At 37.0% G+C, this 21,111-nt stretch overlaps 1 protein-coding gene across 2 annotated transcripts in view; it reads left to right on the forward strand.

Annotated features, from left to right (window-relative positions):
• The window catches only part of kif4 (kinesin family member 4), a 154,998-nt gene that overhangs the window by 39,556 nt on the left and 94,331 nt on the right, over positions 1-21,111 (forward strand). For both annotated transcript variants that reach the window (XM_079846990.1, XM_079846989.1), the window contains exons 4-7: positions 386-576; positions 694-783; positions 10,922-11,088; positions 12,503-12,597. In XM_079846990.1, the coding sequence (XP_079703116.1) occupies positions 386-576; positions 694-783; positions 10,922-11,088; positions 12,503-12,597 (543 nt within the window). The remainder of the gene's footprint in view (positions 1-385; positions 577-693; positions 784-10,921; positions 11,089-12,502; positions 12,598-21,111) is intronic.

Raw genomic sequence — 21,111 nt, forward strand, 5'->3', positions numbered from 1 at the left:
AAAGGTTCTGTTTGCAGAACTACCCCTTTAAATCAGAGTGCCCAGTTCTGTTCCTGGAGATCTACCTTCATGCAATGTTCAGCTCCAACCCTGATCAAACATAGCTGAACCAGCTAATTAAGATCTTCAGGTGCACTTCATAATTACGGACAGGTGTGTTGGATCTGAGCTCTGCAGGTAGGTAGATCTCGAGGAACAGGGGAGTTGATTGGGGGATTGAAAGTTGCATTAACCTCAGCCAATATGGTTAATTTTTTTTTTTTTTCATCAGACTCCGCAAACGTGTTGTGAGGTCCAAGTTTATGCCATCTGATGCTAAGACCCAAGGCATGGTTAATATCAAATAACTTCAATGTAAACGAATGTTCGTTGTTTGCAATCACAGGTTATCATGCCACTGTTCTGGCCTATGGACAGACAGGGTCAGGGAAGACGTTCTCTATGGGTGGCACATACACATCTGAACAAGAGAACGAGCCTACAGTTGGAGTCATCCCGCGAGTGATACGAAGAATCTATCAGGAAAAGTCTAAATGTGCAGACTGTGAATTTCTACTTACTGTATCTTACCTTGAGGTATAACTTGCATAGCATGTTGTCCTCCTTTATGGATTTAATTTATGAATGAAGTCAATACTTATTTTGTGTAACTTAGGGGTGTGTTTTAAAAAAAACTTTTTATTTAAATCTTAGATTTACAATGAAGAGATACTGGACCTGCTGTGTACGTCAAAGGACAAACCCGTCATCAGTATCAGAGAGGATCCTAAAGACGGCATCAAAGTGAGTTTTACAATCTATAACCATGCAGAACCACAAAGTATTTTTGTAGTATGAGCATGAACTTACAATTGACCCCATTTACTTGATCTTGCTCACCCTCATGCTTTTTAAAACCTTTGGCCGTGTTCCCAGTTGTTATAAGATATTTTTCGGGTTCGATCAGCTGAGAATCATCACTGTTTCCCAATGGTATTAATGTGTGTTTCAAATACATTTCCTGTGACCACTTTCATTGAGACCCTCCCCTCTTATTTCACCTTAGGTGAAATGTGATTTGACCCCCCCCCCCCTTTCATATTAATACTGATTTAGTATTAATCTAAGTATTTTAGAATTTGATTAGAATTTTGGAAAGTAAAAAATTGGAATTTAGTATTTCAGCCCTGTTGATGGCCTGAAACAAAGTATTTTGCAAGCTTCATTTTTTACATGGGATACCTTATGAAAGTGCTAAGTGGCATGATATAAGTAAGGTAGTAGTCTTGGTGTATAGGTCACATTCAGAACAGATCTGATGTGGTTACGTGTTTTGACTACCTTACTCAGAGATTGTTTTAGACTTCTGTAGCCTTTCTCAAGTATTACCAATTGTTATTGCATTAGGTAAATGCTGGTCAATGTAAAAAGTTGCTGCAATAAGAGCAAATATTGGTAGATTTGAAAAAATGCCCATTACAACTGCTATGAACCTAATCTTCAAACCCCATGTCCTGTTCAAAATCCCCCTAAAAAGGGGGTAGTAGAGATTCACTGCTTGCGATTTTTTCTTGGCCGTGTAGCATCTGGACCAATCAGACACACACAAATTATTCATTATATTTAATGAATAATCCAGCAAACTCACTCTCCCAACAAAGGTCTATGACCCCCCCCCCCCCCCCCCCCTAAAAAAATAAAATAAAAAAATAACATCCCAAATGAAGCTAACACACTGGCAGAACCCGGCTGTTACAGGACACATTAAGACAAAGACTTTTTACGACCCCAAAAGGAATTTGCAAAGAGTTGACTCTCACTTAATCCTTGTTGAGAAGGAGAAATAAACTCTTTTAATTAAGGGATGCACCGATACCACTTTTTCCAGAGCGAGTCCGATACCGATACTTTTATTTTTGGTACTTGCCGATACCATATAACCGGATACCTGTAGTTTCTCTGCATTTGTAATTTTAAAATGTATTGGTAGAGAAACCAAAATAATATAAATCATAGTAGTTGACTTAATTTGTTCATCAAATAAATATTTCCTTTGGAAAATTTTTAGGGATGAAAAAAAGTGCGTGCTTTGGATGTTTGCGTTCATGGAACTTCTTGACTTGCACACGTCCTGTAATAATGTGGGTAATCACTAGTGATCGACCTATATATCGCCAAGGCCGATATATTGGCCGATATTTGGCACTTTTAAAATATCGGCATCGGCCGATAAGTTTTTCTGATTGGCCGATGTGTTGGAAGCGGGACTTTTATTTTGACGGGCGGCGCTGAGAACACCAGTGCCTGAGAAGAGAACAGCAGCGCCTGATCACACAGCGCTCACTCACATTCTCTGTCTTCATTAGTTTACGATCTCTGTCAGTCATATCTAATACTTTGTTAGACAGAACTGATAAACAAAAAGTAAATGGTATGCGAAAAAGTAAAGTGTTGCTTTTATATTATCTCATTTACTGTCAACATTCAGCAAATGCGCATCTACATCATTTAAACAAATCTCTGAATATCTAATAAACATTTAATTTCACAAACCTTGCAGATTTAATGGAATCCAGCTGTGATATCTTGTGTGTGCATTTGTAGCCTGCATAAACGTGTTAGTGCGAGTGGCGGTCGGTCCGTGCGAAGTGAGTGAATGCAAACAGAAGATCAGCTTCACAGGAGACGCGATCGAAAAACTTTAAATCCTTCATTTTAAAATATGCTGTGCTATATCCAGCGTTTTCACTGTGTGCTGTATGTAATATTAGCGTTACCTTGTCTTTATTTGAAAAAATATGATTACCAGTGCGCACAATATTACCAGATTACTGAGTGCAATGTTACAGTGTTTACTTGCTTTTTATTCACATTTTTAAACAATTATTTTATTTGTGAAAAATACTGTAATAGGATTGCAGATTCAAGAAGTTGCCATCTAAAGTATAAGCATGTTTATTTTAAAGATTTGTTTTCTAATTTATTTAAAATTTATAAAATATTGATTAAAATAAATATAAAGTATATAATAAAAATATCGGCTTTATATCGGCCATCCTGCTCTCTAAGATATCGGCATCGGCCATCAAAAAACCAATATCGGTCGACCACTAGTAATCACTCCTCATACATAAATCAGGTAACAGTTCATGTTATACTTGCATATACGATTTAGTTTGAATCCAAATAACATGTGCTGAGTGAACGATCAGCAATCAAGAGCATGAGTCTAATCATGAGTCATGAGTTTGCCTTAAAGGACAATTCCGGTATTTAACACTTTGAGTCTATTTTGTAGTTTGTTTTGGATGAACAAGAGTGGTGGACAAAGAAATTTTGTCAATGGTTCCTGTCGCGACTTTTTGACTATTTTAGAATTGCCCATGACCGCATTTGAATGGGAGTCAATGGCCATGCGCAAACATGTCCTTAAAACAACCCTTAACGTTCGTTTTCAAAACTGTGCTACTCACCGAGTGGTTAGTGGTGTTCGTTGATGATTAAAAACAAATATATCGGCGCAATGTATGATTTCAATCCGTTTATTTTTCTATAGTGGAACTATTTTTTCAGATACCTCACAACCGCGTATAAACTTCCGCAACTTCCGTTGCTCTGCTCACGCTAGCCTTCTAAGGCGAGCATAGCTTTTTTTTTTTTTTTTTTTTTTTTTAAGAATTATTATAGTTTTTACTAGTTTAATTCTTATCAGGAATTCGTAGGATTTCAGCGTTGAGGCGAGCATAGCTTCTGAGAGACAGGAAACCGAGCGAAAAGACCTAAAAGACTACAATCAAATGTAAACAGCATCCTTTCCGTTTCCGTTAGCGCAGTAATATCAACGAGCAATTAGTCCTCCTATGGAAATCAATGGATTTTACAAAATGCCAAATAAAACACGACAGAAACTGTATTTCGCTACGCTACTTGTTTTGGAACATCAACGAACACCACTAACCACTCGGTGAGTTGCACAGTTTTGAAAACGAACGTTAAGGGTTGTTTTAAGGACATGTTTGTGCATGGCCATTGACTCCCATTCAAATGCGGTCATGGGCAATTCTAAAATAGTCAAAAAGTCGCGACAGGAACCATTGACAAAATTTCTTTGTCCACCACTCTTGTTCATCCAAAACAAACTATAAAATAGACTCAAAGTGTTAAATACCGGAATTGTCCTTTAAGTGTATGGGCATCAGAGCCTATAAATTGCAGAGATCCCGAACTTAGCAGGACAGTCACAAATAGGGCTGCACGTTTTCAAGTTTTTCATTAACCGTTAACCGAGGCCCTTAGCGGTTAAAGGGGTGATGAACTGAGAAATCAAAGTTTCCTTGAGCTTTTGACATATAAGAGATCATCATACTATAATAATATCCTGTAAGTTTCAGAACTGAAAACTACCTTGTTAGTCCAATAAAAGCTTTTATAGACATCAGGCTCAGCAAACGACTCGTTTTTCAAAGTGGGGAACTATGACGTCAAAGAGGATAAAACACCGCCTCCACAAAAGAAGATAAACGCCTACTTCAACACGGCCTGTTTAGCCCCGCCCACCGATTCGCCCAAACATGCTAAATAACATAGGACGACATGATAATTGCTACCGGATCGAGCTACTTACAAGCAATAAACATGCTGTTTACTAAATATTGTGCAGTGCCTGTTTGTGGAAGAAGACAGTCATAAGCTTCCTTCGGATTCCAGCATGGTTAAACTTTATTAAATCAGTCAATCACAATTTCCCGACACGGATCTGCCAGCAACATGTAAGTAACCATGTGTATTCTAATGCCTGATCTGCGATCAGTGATTTCGGTGTAATTATTCAAGTTCAGATTCTCTTAAAATCGTTCAATACTGTTTATGCATCAGTGACTAAACGATCAACTTCACATAATTTCTTGTAGTATTATGAAAATAATCTTTTTTTAAACTGTTATTAAATTATATAGCCTACAGAAAGCGATCAAAGAACGATCCCTTTCGCCCAAGCTGTCAATCAAACAGCACAGCGCGAGCCGCGAGAGCTTATCTGGACACTTACCAAACTCGTGATGAAATAATGACACTGTTACACTACACAACGAAGCTCTTACTGTGTACTCACATCGTGTTTGCATTGTGATTTGGTGTAAGCATTTGTGAGAGTGCAAAAATTGTGTTGCAATGATAAGATCTTTATTCACGCGATCAACAGACTGTCTGTCATCTGCTCAGTGCTCATCATGCTGCAACCTTTCATGTGATGGAATAGATTTAAATATAATGCTTTAAACCATACTTTTTACGATTTGTTAATCTCGATAGCTGTAATAGTAAAAACGTAGTAAAAGTTTTCGAGAGAGTTCATGTAATACTAGCCATTTCATTGCAAGCATGTCAGCCAATCACAGCAGTGGGCGTTTACACTGCAGTCTCACAGCAGACACGCCCCTTAAAACGGAGCGTTCAAATCTGAGGCAGAAATCAGGCTTGGAAAAATGGCTTTTATTTATAAATTATGACAATTTTTGATGTAAAAATCATACTAACATTATAAGGGCACCCCAGGCAACATTATAAAATAATAAAACAATCCAGTTCATGACCCCTTTAATACTCGGTTAACCATAGTGTGCGCGCCGCAATCCCGAGATAGGCGTAAATTTTTTTTAGGCGATCTAGCGCTGAAATGTTTTGTTTTTTAAATCAAGTGATCAAAGTGCTCGTTGCCGCTGCGATCGAGAAGGGTCTTGTAAAACGTGCTGAGGTATTATTAATTCGTGGCCACGAAACAATTCACCAAAAAAGGAATAAAAAGCTGTACGAGAATAGTCGGCCTTCACTGAAGAGCTATCTTCACAGGTAAGAAAAACAGTTTAATTATTATTAATTCGTGGCCACGAAATAATTCACCTGAATATTCACCAATTCACAAAAAAATAGGTCTTTAGCATTCACTAATAGTATCAAACTGTTTTTGGCCACGTTGTAATTCGTTAAATCAAAATGAGGGAGGGAATTAGTTCAACGTGTCCACGATTTATTAAAACGAGGGAACAAATAAGTCGTCGTAACAACTAATTATTTAGATCAGTGGACAGGGCGCATAAGAACAAACAGTGAGAGAGCCCCGGCCGCGCGCGCGCACTCTCACCGCCTTCAAACAACACGAGCGCTGTATTGCTCTCTCTCCCTCGCGCATATCAACACAATAGTAAAAGGTCGGAAGACCTATTGTGTTTTATAGATTAGTAGTTTGTTCATATAAAGTGTTTGATTAGCAAGTACATGTTTAGGAAATGCATAATACAAATTGTATGGGTTAATGTAACGGTAAACGGATTCTGCGGGTAAAACTGTTGTGATGAAACTGTGCATGCGCGGGGTAAAACTGCTGGGGTAAAGCTGTGGCTCTGCGGCTCTGCAGACAGATATTATTGTGCTGCGATCAGTGGCGCGGATACTATGTTTGTTTCTGGCTCGCGCACAGCCTTCACTCTCGGACGCGCGCTATCTTTGCCCGCTTCATATTAGAAAACTGGTCTAGCGGTCTCTGGTGGTGCAAAAATGTATTACAACTAAATTCAATGCACGCCATTGACGCCACTTAACCGAGCAAAATGTTTCACTCGGTTACGCAATTTTTAACGGTTAATCGGTTAATCGGTTAACCATGGACACCCCTAGTCACAAATGTGCACCACTACACAGGTGCATAGTCACACATCTGTCAGACACTAAGTGATTAAAAATTGTTGCTTCCTCTAAAACATACCTTCTGAATTATAGAATTTTTTTATATATAATTATATATTTAAAAAAATCATGTTCCATCCATAATTTTTCCGCCATTTATTTACAATAGCATGTTGGTTAAATGAATCTTCACAGATTATTAGACCAACTCAGTCATTTGAAAAGTTTGTGATTTCACAACAAAGCAAGTGACTTTCATCCTCCTCTCTAAGATATCGGCATCGGCCATAAAAAACAAAAACAATATCGGTCGACCACTAGTAATCACTCCTTATACATAAATCAGGTAACAGTTTCATGTTATACTTAAATATACGATTTAGTTTGAATCCAAATAACATGTGCTGAGTGGACCGTTAATAAAAAGCTACATGCCTCGTTCTCCTTTCTTTCATCCGACTGAACTACAAATTTTCCACTGACATCTATGAAAAGGGATGCGCTCGACGAGTTCACATGTCTGTGCTGCTGCGTACTCAATCCACTGCACGTTTTTCTCTAATCAGCTTGCGTACCACAGCTATGTGTTACCATATTTCGTTTAATATTCCACTAATAAGATACATTTACTTCATAGACTGCCTTCTTTTTTTATCCCCATTATACTCTTGTTGTCAGTGTTTTTTTGTCTGGACACAAGTGTACAAACGCTGCCTGGTATCGGTTGTTGGTATTGGAGCATTTTTGCATGTATGAGTACATGATCTCAGTATTGGGTGCATCCCTACTTTTAATCCTATATATTCTACATACAACCACTTGAGATGTATAACATGCATCTAATTTTCCCATCTCATGATTTTCCTTTTATGTGGTTTGGTCCATGTATTCATTCTCTTTTAAACTCTTTTGGATTAATGTTTCAGACTTGCATACTATGGTTAACCAAAATCATATGTGTAGCATGTTTAGTCTCTATAAACTCCAATCTTCGTCCCCATTTGTAAATTTACATTACATTTTGCTAGCTTTGTGACGCATTAGTATTATAAGAATCTTGAAGATTCTATGGTTAAACACCCAGTCAAATGACATGTTCAGAGGCCTGCTTGAACAAAAGGTCGTAAATAAATTCCCTCCAAAGGGAACAACTCACACACCTCCAGAGGATGTGACATCTTCATGCTTTAAAAATCACTGATCACAAGATCACGCTCTTAGTCCCTTTCTGAAATCCTGATATGAAGATGATGCTGAACTAGAAGTTTTCTAAGGACTCCCAAGCTTGTGCCAGACTGCGGCCTTGTCTTTCCATTCACCAAAGATCCTCTGACTTCCACTGGTTCTCTCACATCAAGACAAGATCAGCAAAGATCAACTGGAGCCTCAACAAATTGCATCAGGACAGTTTAATTTAAATGGGCGAGACATGAAAGTATCGAACTTAGTCTCATTATTTGATACATTAAGTATCCTTACCCCTTTTAAAGATGGGCGTGTTAGAACTAAACTGATGGTTTGCTCAAGGCTGTTGATCTGCTGAATTTCAAACAATGTGACGTTTGTCTGTTATAGGACAACTTAGTTTGAATAAACGAGCAGACACTGATTAGCTATTTGATCGCGTAAATTAAAAAAAATTTAATTAATATTTGTGTAGTGTTCAATGTTGTTATCGATAGAGATACGCGGATGGGGTATTATTTCATCCGCAACCGCATCACAAAACTCATTCGCACCAACGTTTTTTGACCAAATTTCAAAGCCGCACCCGCCCGCCATCCGCTGATTGTTTTGCGGTCTATGGACGATGCAATGCTCTGCTGATGTGAGCCTCAAGAAAGCCCTTGTCTGTTCTAGAAAGAATGCAGCAAAGATATTTAATGCTAATGTATGAGACATAGGTCTACGCTAGGGCTGGGCGATATGGCCAGAAAAAAAGAAAAAAATCACGATAAGTTTTTTTTATATCAGTCGATATCGATAATTATCACGATAAAAGTCAAATCTTTATTTCTTTCAAGTTTAAAGGAACTGTATGTAAGATTGTGGCCAAAACTGGTACTGCAATCACTTTCAAATTACTGTAGAGCAGTGTATCCCCTCCCCCTCCCCCCTGACTCGAGGTTGCCAGATAGGCTGCAGAATCCAGCAGGAACGTAGGCTGACACGTTTGTAGCTGCAGCTGTGGTAACTAGAGCAGAGCTGGCAACCCGCATGCTGAAACACAACTGACTTCGTGATTGGTAGATAGGTGGAGGGTGGGGCATCAGGCCAAAACACAACATGACAACATCAACATCAGTTGAGGGCTGCAACTATCACTTTTAAATGACAATATCCTGGCCGGACTACTGTTGTCAGTGATATAAGTATTTGAAATGAACATGATTTCTCAATGTCTTGTGACATATCAGGGCCATTTTATGATTAATTGAAATACATTTCTTACATACAGCTCCTTTAAAGGCAGATTTTTGCTCCTAAGTGAAAGTTGTAGAAACCAGAGCGTTAATTGTGGTTTTAAACTACTCTTTATTGTCAGAACATATCAGGACAAACACTTGCCAAACTGGTGAACATTTCACAAATCTGAGGTAGAACATTCAAACATTTGTCATTTTTCCTTAACAAAATAAATATCTTTATTGGACAATTAATTTCTTAGTTTCTGCATGTGCTAATTTTTATTTGGTAAAATGTAGTATTCTGACCGTTTGAGTTTTATTAAACTTAACCATTGGTCATCCAGTATCATGCATTTAGATCATGATAACCTCACTATCATGGCAAAATGTAACGTTATGGTTTCTATGGTATTTGTATGAAAAACAGTAGCCTAAATACATGATTAAATACTGTATTTATATTCCATCAGTCCTTTAATTTAATACATCGTCTACATTAATATAATACAATTCAATATCCCACATTTCATGGTGCAGTTAATATTACTAGGCTAACGTTACAGTAAATCCATGGTAAATGATGGGAATTTGTAGACGGAAAAGCCTTCTGACAGTATCGTTGCGCACAAGTGTTTCTCATGTTTGTCAGCGCTGTTTCATCTGCCTTTAAACTGGTTTAAATCACGGAGACATTGTGTTCTTCGCTGAATTCAAGCGCTTCTCACTGGATCTCGTGACAGAGACCGATCAGAGTTAAACCAGAGAATGTCTAATAGGAAAATTAGACGGGCTCTGGTTAAACGCATCTGTTCTAGTGAGCTCGCGCTGCCGTTTGGACTTTGAGCCGAGCGGATAAATGGTCCGTGTGGTGCGTGGTTCAAATGAGTTTTGTTCCGCTTTTGGCGCATAAACATTATCGAACATTTATCGAACTCTTGATATCATTTTATCGAGAAAAATTATATCGCGATAATTATCGTTATCGTTTTATCGCCCAGCCCTAGTCTACACTGAGTTTCATTCATTTACGATGAGATGCGCTCTAGTTCACAATGCACTGCAAGTGAACGCGGCGCACCGGCGCCTCCATGTCACGGTTATTATATTGTCTGCTATATTATTATATCCCTATACTTTTTATTTATTAAATACATGCAATTGGTTGATGAAACATTTATTAAAATTAAGATACAATTTATACAAAACGAAATTTGCTTTAAAGAAAGGCTTTCTACAAAGAAAAACTTAATGAAGTGGTAAAAATCATGTCTGACGATTTACAAAACAAAACTTGCATTGGTACTTGGCAAAGAATCAAATACAGTTGGAAACGACGTAGACCATTAATGACACAGACTGTTAACAATTGTTTTTAGTTAGTATTTAAACATTCTCTTTGATAAAAAAATGTTTGTAAAAAATATTTTAATAACACGGTTATGGCGGTTATAGAGATCTAATGACGGTGTTCAACTATAACCGTCGGTCTCAGGGTTATATACTAACCGTCACACCCCTAATTTGAGGCTCCTTTTAGGGTAAAGGCTCTGATAGTGATACCATGCAAAGTGATAGAGCATAATATTTTAATCATAACCCACCTAATTGGGTAGTGTGTTGATGTGTTATCCGTCACTGTGGAGTTTTACCCACATTTGGCGGGTGTTAATTTCAAACCCTGATTGTGGGCGAGTGAAAATTGGACCACAAATCTGGGCTTACCTCCCAGGGACAACTGCACTTGTGCGTTGGAGCGCTACCCACAAGGCTGTCGTCTCTGAATACATCCTTAATTCCCATGTGCCCTGTATGACCACTGGTGTCTGTTTTTGTTTTCGGTCTTCTTGGTGTAGATTGTTGGACTGACAGAAAAGGATGTGTTCACCGCTCATGAAATGGTGAGCTGTCTTGAGTTGGGAAACTCTGCACGAACAGTGGGCTCAACAGCCATGAATGCAGCCTCATCTCGCTCACATGCCATTTTTACCATATCACTGGAGCAGCGACGCAAAGGAGACAAGTATGTAATCTTGGCATATGCTGTTAAACTAAGCAACTTGAAGTAGTTGTTTGGAGGCTGTCAAATTTGACAGTTGGCTGTATAAGATGTATAAGGTTTTACAGAATTGGAGAAAAATTAGCTAATTTGTCACAAGATTATATATTTAGAATTAGGGCTGCAACAATTGATAAAATCAATTATCTATAGTGAAAGTGATCAACAACAAATTTGATTATCGATTAATCGTGTCTGCACTCTGTGCACGTTGCTTTACAATAGTGAATAACCTATTTCTTTGGACAAAAAGCATATGGAAAATAGTGGAGTACACAGAGTGAGCTGCTCCGGGAAAGATACATGATTTAATTGTCGGAAACATGAGAATGCTTTATATTTATAAGCACTTAAACCAACAGCAAGCGCTCGCCCTGTCGTGCTTTCACAGATGCGTGTGCTGTTCAATGCATCTGACACGTGTTTTTTTCTCAGCGCATAACTTATATTTTATGATTATATCCTTACCTGTAAATGTAAGAAAGTCCCATGAGTATTTCCATTTTTTGTATATTCTGACAAGCGTCTTGCTAAACATCACAGACTTGACAGACAGACTGGTGCGCACATGCATGTCAAAAAGACGGAGCGCAATAAAACAGGAGCGCAATAAATCTATTGACTGATACTTTAATGACTGAAATACACATTTTGCTAAAACATTTTTGCTAGAAATAAATTGTAGGTTTTAAAATTCTACATGTAACAAAAGTAATCACATTTATTGTTAGAATAACCCATTAATATAACTATTCAGACAAGGGATTGTTTGTGTTCATACCTCGTAAAAGTTAAAAGAAAATTTTGTTTTCATTTCTGCTTTACATATTAAACCTAAAATCAACTGATTGCTTACTATTTTAATGTTTGTATTATAACCTTTTTTTGCTTTTGTACAGCATAGCCTACATAGATGCATCCCCTATTCATAGGCATTATTTCACACTGTTTGGAGGACAGCACTGGGCAGGATGTGGAATTATTATTTTTTTTTTATTTATTTATTTTTTAAATAATGGATTGAAATTAATTGAATGTATAATGATTTTTAGATTTTTCATCTGATTAATAGGAAAAATCGACAGATTAACCGATTATCAAAATTTTTAGTTGCAGCCCTATTTAGAATGGACATGCAGCTTGTGTTTGAAAGATGCGCATGAGAAAAGTGATAAGCATTTGTTGTTTTGATGCAAGAAGGTGCTAATTGAAGTAAAGTATGCAGGTCTAAAAATGATTATGGTGAACTGCTAATGTATGCTAATATATGGATACATACATGCATACATACACGCACGCACGCGCACACACACACACACACAAAATAAATATAATTTTTTTATATAATATATTTTAATTATATAATTTATTTGTAAAGGAATGATGTCATGGTGTCCAAACTGCACTTGGTGGATCTCGCTGGATCTGAAAGACAAAAAAAAACTAAAGCAGAGGGAGATCGGCTCAAAGAGGGTGAGTGCAATCAAAAATCCATTTTTATTTATATTTATGCTAATTTACTTAATTTTGAAAAAAATTAAGTTAATAGTTTTGTATTTTCAATGGGATCCCTCCATGCCAGCATTTCTTATGACTTGTTTTACACTCAAGGGTGTAAATTAATTCACCTAAGAAAGAAAATTGTAATTTATTTTAAGAATTCTGTGCAACACAAAAGGAAAAAGTCTACATAATATAATGTCCACAGTCACAATGGACAGGGACTGGGATAAATTAAAAAAACATATATTTATTAATTTAAACAACACAGCTAGGGGTAGTTGATATACTGGCAGATGCGATTAACTGGTAGGTTTTTTTTTCTTTTTCTTTTTTCTCTAGTGCTTGAAGTTTTTCAAGTAGATGTTTTATTTGTGTCTTTTGTTCTCTTGTAGTTTTTGTCCTATTGCTAGTAATCAGTTTATTTGTTTCTTTTTTTTAACTTGCTGTTTATTTGACTTCAGTGAACTGTTTTTTATACTTCTGCTAGTATGTTTTTTGTGATATTGAAATTGGTGATGAGATTTATGAAATTTCAATGGTACCAAAAATGTATTATAACTTTATTCAATGCAAAATAACTATATAGTGATAGCGTTATCACCCACCCCTTACAACAACAAATAAACTACCTTTATGATTTCTTTTCCAACAAAATGTGTTGCCCCATCCATATTCAATGGAAATATATACTAGGCTTGTTGTGGTAGTTGTTGTTTGACATGTTTTCTCGCGTGAGGAAATGGCATGCAGAATAATTAATTATGGATGAATTAACCATTTAGCCTACAGTTTGGGAATAGTCATTTTTAAATGCCTTCATATCATTATTCAAAGCATTTTAGATGGTTTATTATATGTATAGTGCATTAATAGCGGGAGAGGTGGGACATATAAAGCACCGGGAGATTGTGTGTGCGCGTGCGCGGCTTGTCTAAATCCAACAAATGCCTGTATTGAAAGCGCGTGTACTACGTTTCAGTGACATTGCTACATTCAATTACTATATATAATGTTGAATATAATATATAATAATTCAATGGGTGAATATAATAAAAATCTTTATTTTGGCTTAAAATATCACAATAGTATCATGAGTTCAGTATCGCGATTTGTATCGAATCGTGACACGAGTGTATCGTGTACGCCCCTAGTTCGTGCCGCTGCTCCCACGAAAGTGAAAGTAATAGTGGGTGGGCTTTCAAAACCCATTTCAATACCCTGATATATTAATAGCGTCTCCGTTATGCCAGCAAATTATAGGCCTATATGCACAGGGTACGCGTGAAAGTGAAAGCGAGCGCGCATTCAAAACAGAAAAAGGAAAGCTCGATCCCGGAATGGGGACCTAGTAATATTGCTGGAATCAGTCCCAGAATGCGCCCTGTGTAAACAACAGGGCTGGGTATCGTTCAAAAAATTTCGATACCGATACCTTGATTTTGATACCGGTTCCTGAACGATACTTTTTTCGATACCAATTTTATGAAATCCATTTTAACTATATTGCATAACACATTACCTCAGAAAAACTTTGGTTTTATTTTTTCAGTTTGACTCATGCTCCTTAGCCAGTGCACAAAGGAACAAAAAAAGCACAAAGGAAATTTTTTTTTACAATTTAAAATCTGTTATTTTATTTGAATATATTTCAAAATGTAATTTATTACTGTGATGTCAAAGCTGAATTTTCAAAATCATTACTTCAGTGTCACATGATCCTTCAGAAATCAACATTTTGTTGCTTAATATTTTGGAAATTGATAAATTTTTTTCATGATTCTTTGAATAAAAATTTCAAAAGAACAGCATTTATTTGAAACAAATCTTTTGTAACATTACACATGTTTTAAGGTCACTTTTGATCACTTTAATGCAGCGGTTCCCAAACTTTTTTTCCTGCGCACCCCCTACTATGTCCCAACCGGGTTGGCGCACCCCCAATCCCCACTTCAAAAAAATAACGCAACAAAGCTTTGTTTTATCGCCATATAAAGACTCATGTTTAATCATGCGCAAATAACCAGAACACGCATGACAATAACAACATCAACAAAGTTTCAATATTGCTTCTACGCACAAGCTTCCACTTTTAAGAGGACGATCGTGACAGACAGAGGCTCAGTAACAGAAAGCACGGTTATTTTCAGCCGCGTAATTTAGTTTTATTTAAAAACGAAATATTTTGTAACATTACAAAAAAATTCTGACTAACCAACACATTTTTGAACGGAAGTGTACATTATTGCAATATAAACACTATATCAGACAGATCAACAAGGTATATCTTCATTTACCAGTCGAAGACGGAGCAACTTTCTGCTCTTATGTTTACTCCGTGCACTGTCAAGGGCTTCATCATATTTGTCGTGGTACCGGTCTTTGCAGCAATTATTTTACCGCACATACTGCATCGCGCGCTGTTGGCATCGAGCCTGGAGAAATTTCTGTAGCCACACTTTTGATCGACTTTTCCACATCTTTATGGTATTGTGTGTGTGTGCTCGCGTCTCATATGAGTATGTGCGCGGAGAGTTTGTGTGTGTGCTCGGGTCACATTGAGTATGTGTATGTGCACGAGTTTGTGTGTGTGCGCACGCGCGTCTCATATGAGTATGTACCTATGGTATGTACGCGGAGAGTTCCGCGCGTCTCGTGTGTGTAGAGTTTGTGACCGACTTTAGGTGTGTCGTTGTGCATTTCATATGTATTTGTTTTATCAAAAACTAATAAATTATAGTTTAGTAAAGGAAAAGGAATTTACAAAGGAAATGTTTACTGTTCATGTTTTTTTATTGTGTGGAAAAATCCCACTTAACCCTCATGTGGTGTTCAAAACCCTATAACACCTGTGGTCTTCCCGGGTCAAAATGACCCGCCTATAAAAAAATAGCTTATAAATCACTCATTATACCATATTTTCACACAATCTTGGATTCAGTCTTTTTGTCAACTTGTTCTCTTTCAATTAGGACTGGTTTTACATTTCTATTTGCATCTAATTAATCGTAGGCCTCATTTATTTGACAGTAGAGATCTAATTTTTTGAGTAAAAAAAACATTATTTTTGAATATTTTTGAATAATTTTGGAAATATTAAATGAAATCTAAAGAAAATTGGCACTGTTTATCACACTAGTCTACTTTAATTTTTCACCAGGAATTTTGTTTTGAAAAACTTTTATTTTGTACAAAATGGCACATTGTCACACTTGTGGTCTTCCCGGGTCAAAATGACCCGACTATATAAAATAGCTTATAAATCACTCATTATACCATATTTTCACCCAATCTTGGATTCAATCTTTTTGTCAACTTGTTCTCTTTCAATTAGGACTGGTTTTATATTTCTATTTGCATCTAATTAATCGTAGGCCTCATTTATTTGACAGTAGGGATCTCATTTTTTGAGTAAAAAAAAACATTATTTTTGAATAATTTTGGAAATATTAAATGAAATCTGAAGAAAATTGGCACTGTTTATCACACTAGTCTACTTTAATATTTCACCAGGAATTTTATTTTGAAAAACTTTTATTTTGTACAAAATGGCACATTGTCACACTTGTGGTCTTCCCGGGTCAAAATGACCCGACTATAAAAAATAGCTTATAAATCACTCATTATACCATATTTTCACCCAATCTTGGATTCAATCTTTTTGTCAACTTGTTCTCTTTCAATTAGGACTGGTTTTATATTTCTATTTGCATCTAATTAATCGTAGGCCTCATTTATTTGACAGTAGGGATCTCATTTTTTGAGTAAAAAAAACATTATTTTTGAATAATTTTGGAAATATTAAATGAAATCTGAAGAAAATTGGCACTGTTTATCACACTAGTCTACTTTAATATTTCACCAGGAATTTTATTTTGAAAAACTTTTATTTTGTACAAAATGGCACATTGTCACACTTGTGGTCTTCCCGGGTCAAAATGACCCGCCTATAAAAAATAGCTTATAAATCACTCATTATACCATATTTTCACCCAATCTTGGATTCAATCTTTTTGTCAACTTGTTCTCTTTCAATTAGGACTGGTTTTATATTTCTATTTTCATCTGATTAACCATAGGTCTCATTTATTTGAGAGTAGGCATCTCATTTTTTGAATAAAAAAAAATTATTTTTGAATAATTTTGGAAATATTAAATAAAATCTGAAGAAAATTGGTACTGTTGATCACACTAGTGTACTTTAATTTTTCACCAGGAATTTTGTTTTGAAAAACTTTTATTTTGTACAAAATGGCACAGAATTACACTTGTGGTGTTCCACTGGGCCATTGAGGGCCATTGTTTCAATGGGCCATTGAAAGTGAATGGGAGAGACTGAAACATTTTCAGGAGCATGTTCATTGTTTATGTACACATATGAGCATGTGATGGATTATGGTGAGTTTGGGCTCTTTTTAATCTTAACAATCTCATGTAAATAATGATGTGCCATTTTCCACAATTTATGCATGCTTCATTGAGTTACGAGTTAAAACGCGACATAAGTGCTAGGCTACATCTATATTCAAAGTTCTGTGAGCGCCTGTGGGGGTTTGTGTGTTACAACTCCATTAGGAATATCTTTAGATCCGAGTGATGGATTGTGCTGTGTTTGGGCTCTTTTTAATTGTGATAGTCTACTGAAAATAATGATGTACATTTTTCTACGATCTGTGCATGCTTCATGAAGTTATGAGCAAAAACCAAACGTGAGAGCTTCATGAGTATATACTTGGCTAGGTGCGTCTGTGGTATTTTTTGTGTTAGAGCGCCATGAGGAATATCTTTAGATCTTGTTGATGGAATATATTGAGTTTGGGCTCTTATTAATCGTGAGCTCCTGCTGTAAATAACGATGTGTCATTTTCCATGATCGATGTATGTTTCATGAAGTTACGAGTAAAAAGGCCAAGTCTAAGCTACCTTGCTTGGCTATGTGAGTCTGTGTGTCTGTAGTATTTTTTGTGTTAGAACTCCATGAGGAATATCTTTAGTTCTGAGTGATGGATTATGTTGAGTTTGGACTCATTTTAATTGTAAGCATCTGCTGTAAATAATGATGTGTTATTTTCCACAATCGGAGCATGTTTCATGAAGTTACGAGTGGAAATGTGTCTAAACTTCCATCATCCATGTATGGTTTACACATGGGTCTCTTGAAGGGCTTCTTTTACAAAAATCTCACTCAAGTTTAGAAAAAAGCCTGAAACAATTATGCTTGCTGTATTCTACTAATTGAGACCTTTCAAATGACATATGACACAGGACTATCTGAGCTGTATGATGTATTTGACATATTGCTGAATGTAGTAAAAAAGTAGTTTATAAATTATGAATTTGTTTTTTTCTATTTATCAGCAAATAACTCAGCACTACTTAGGAGTTTATCAAACTGGCTACATTCATTGTAAGTTTCAGACTCTAAGCTTTCAAATGACACCTATTTTAAGTTGATCAAGGTAACAGTTTTGAAAAATATTATGATTATTTATTTCGCAGCTAGGTGGCGCCTGCGGGGGAACACTCTTGTTTTAGAGTGATAACTCAGCTCTCGTTAGGAGTTGATCAAAGTGATTAGATGCATTAAAAAGCTGAGATTCTAAGCTTTAAAATGATACCTATTTTGTGTTGTTCCATTCATTGTTTGCATTGGTCTCTCCCATTAACTTTCAATGGCCCATTGAAACAATGGCCCACAATGGCCCTCAATGGCCCAGTGGAACACCACAAGTGTAACTCTGTACCATATTGTACACAAGTAAAGTTTTTCAAAACAAAATTCCTGGTGAAAAATTAAAGTACACTAGTGTGATCAACAGTGCCAATTTTCTTCAGATTTTATTTTATTTTTCCAAAAATTATTCAAAAATATTTTTTTTTTACTCAAAAAATGAGATGCCTACTCTCAGATAAATGAGGCCCACGATTAATCAGATGCAAATGGAAATACAAAACCAGTCCTAATTGAAAGAGAACAAGTTGACAAAAAGATTGAATCCAAGATTGGGTGAAAATATGGTATAATGAGTGATTTATAAGTATTTTTTATAGGCGGGTCATTTTGACCCGGGAAGACCACAAGTGTGACTATGTACAATTTTTTACAAAATAAAAGTTTTTCAAAATAAAATTCCTAGTGAAATATTAAAGTAGACTAGTGTGATAAACAGTGCCAATTTTCTTCAGATTTCATTTAATATTTCCAAAATTATTCAAAAATAATGTTTTTTTTACTCAAAAAATGAGATCCCTACTGTCAAATAAATGAGGCCTACGATTAATTAGATGCAAATAGAAATATAAAACCAGTCCTAATTGAAAGAGAACAAGTTGACAAAAAGATTGAATCCAAGATTGGGTGAAAATATGGTATAATGAGTGATTTATAAGCTATTTTTTATAGGCGGGTCATTTTGACCCGGGAAGACCACAAGTGTAACAAGGTATCAAAACCCCCGCAAAAAAAGTACGAAATTTTTCAAAAAAGATTTGAGAAGTAGTTATACCCTTTGGGAACAGAGTCACTAAGTTTCAGTCCAATGCGATAACATTAACTAGTATTTTTGGGAAAAAGAAAATCTTCTCCGGGTCAAAATGACCCGAAGACCACATGAGGGTTAAAAAAACAGACCACCATTACATTTTTCCTCTCGCGCACCCCCTGGTGGTAGCTCACGTACCCCTGGGGGTGCGCGTACCACACTTTGGGAATCCCTGCTTTAATGCATCCTTACTGAGAAAAAATTCTGACTAACCAACAAATTTTTGAACGGCAGTGTACATTCAGTAGGTCATTATGTAAGGGATAATGTAGAGCGAGGCGGTTGTTATAGCTAATACAACCCCGACAGGCTGATCAGGATCCCGATGCGAAGCTGAGGGGTCTTGAATCAGCCTGAAGGGGTTGTATTCGCTATAACTGCCTCGCTCTACATTATCCCGCTTAATACATGGCTCCCTACCAAATAAATCAATAATTTGACACAAAATATTGATTTAAAAAGGAGTTTATTGATTTAAAAACGATTGTATTGCTTCCGCTAAAGAAAATAGTCCGTTCCGTCTCTACGGTTAGAATCCTGCATCCATAGCAACACTCATGGCAACGGTGTGTTATACTTGGCAGCGTTCTGTTTTCAAGAAATAACAGACCGCATTCTACATTAGAATTCAACCACGCCATGTTGTAATGCAATATAAACACTGTCAGAGTGATCAACAAAGTATCTCTTTATTTACCAGTTGAAGACGGAGCAACTTTCTGCTCTTATGTTTGCTCAGTGCAGTCAAATGCTTTATCATATTTGTCATTGTACCGGTCTTTGCAGCAATTATTTTACCGCAAATACTGCGTGTGTGTGTATGTGCTGTAAGACTGTAAAAAATATGGACGACGCCCCTTCGCTCTCTTCCATTGGTGAGAACTGAAGCCGCCAGTGTCTCGATATGGCGCTGACATCTTGGAACTTGAGTCTGCGCAGTAGCGATTTCGGGACCAGACCATAGACTGTAAAAAATGGACCAGACCTGCGCAGTAGTTGAGCAGGAAGTAAAGCCGTGAAATCAACGCTCCGCCCTCACTCCGCCTCACTCTCGCAGAATGCACTCAGGGAAAGTGCATTCTGCACACTTTTTTAAAAATGTATTGCAGTACGACAAGAGGCTTGTTAAAATAAAGTAAATACAATCTCCTCAGTCCTCCGAAGATCCCGAAAAAAAATGTCCATTGGTGCTTCAGTGACTACTTCGCTCAGAGAACCTGTCAATCACAGGGGTCAATCATGACGTCACACCACTGTTTTTATAGCATCACGTAACTAACTAAAAACCAACTTATTTTTGAAACAGACACTTGAACTTACATCAGCGTGATTAAAACGACAGCAAATGAAAGAAACCACCTTTGGAAAAAAGATATTTGAAGTGTAATTTAATTGTTTAGTTGGTCTAGTTGGTAGTAACACGGGGAGGCGGGGCTTATGACCTATACTAGGACCAGTCACCGGGGGCGATCGAGACGTTTTGGCTTCACTTTTCAGGACTTGTGCGGCATGCTTGGTATGTGCGCGGAGAGTTTGTGTGTGTGTGCTCGCGTCTCGAGTATGTGCGTGAGTTTGCACACGCAATCTCTACACACACGAGACGCGCGGAACTCTCTGCGCACATACTTATGAGACGCGAGCACACACTGTGTATACTCATGAGACGCACGTGCGCACACAAACTCTCCACGCACATACTCATATGAGATGTGAACACACACTTGTGTGTATACTCATGAGACGCGCGGGCACAAACTCTCCACGCACATACTCGTATGAGACGCGACCACACACTGTGTATACTCATGAGACGCACGTGCGCACACAAACTCTCCATGCACATACTCAAATGAGACGTGAGCACACAGTGCGCGCTCGCCGCTCGCGTCTCATATGAGTGTGCATGGAGAGTTCCGCGTGTCTCGTGTGTGTAGAGTTTGCGTGT

The sequence above is a fragment of the Squalius cephalus genome (assembly GCF_949319135.1).
Source record: "Squalius cephalus genome assembly, chromosome: 17".
Classification (NCBI taxonomy): Eukaryota; Metazoa; Chordata; class Actinopteri; order Cypriniformes; family Leuciscidae; genus Squalius; species Squalius cephalus.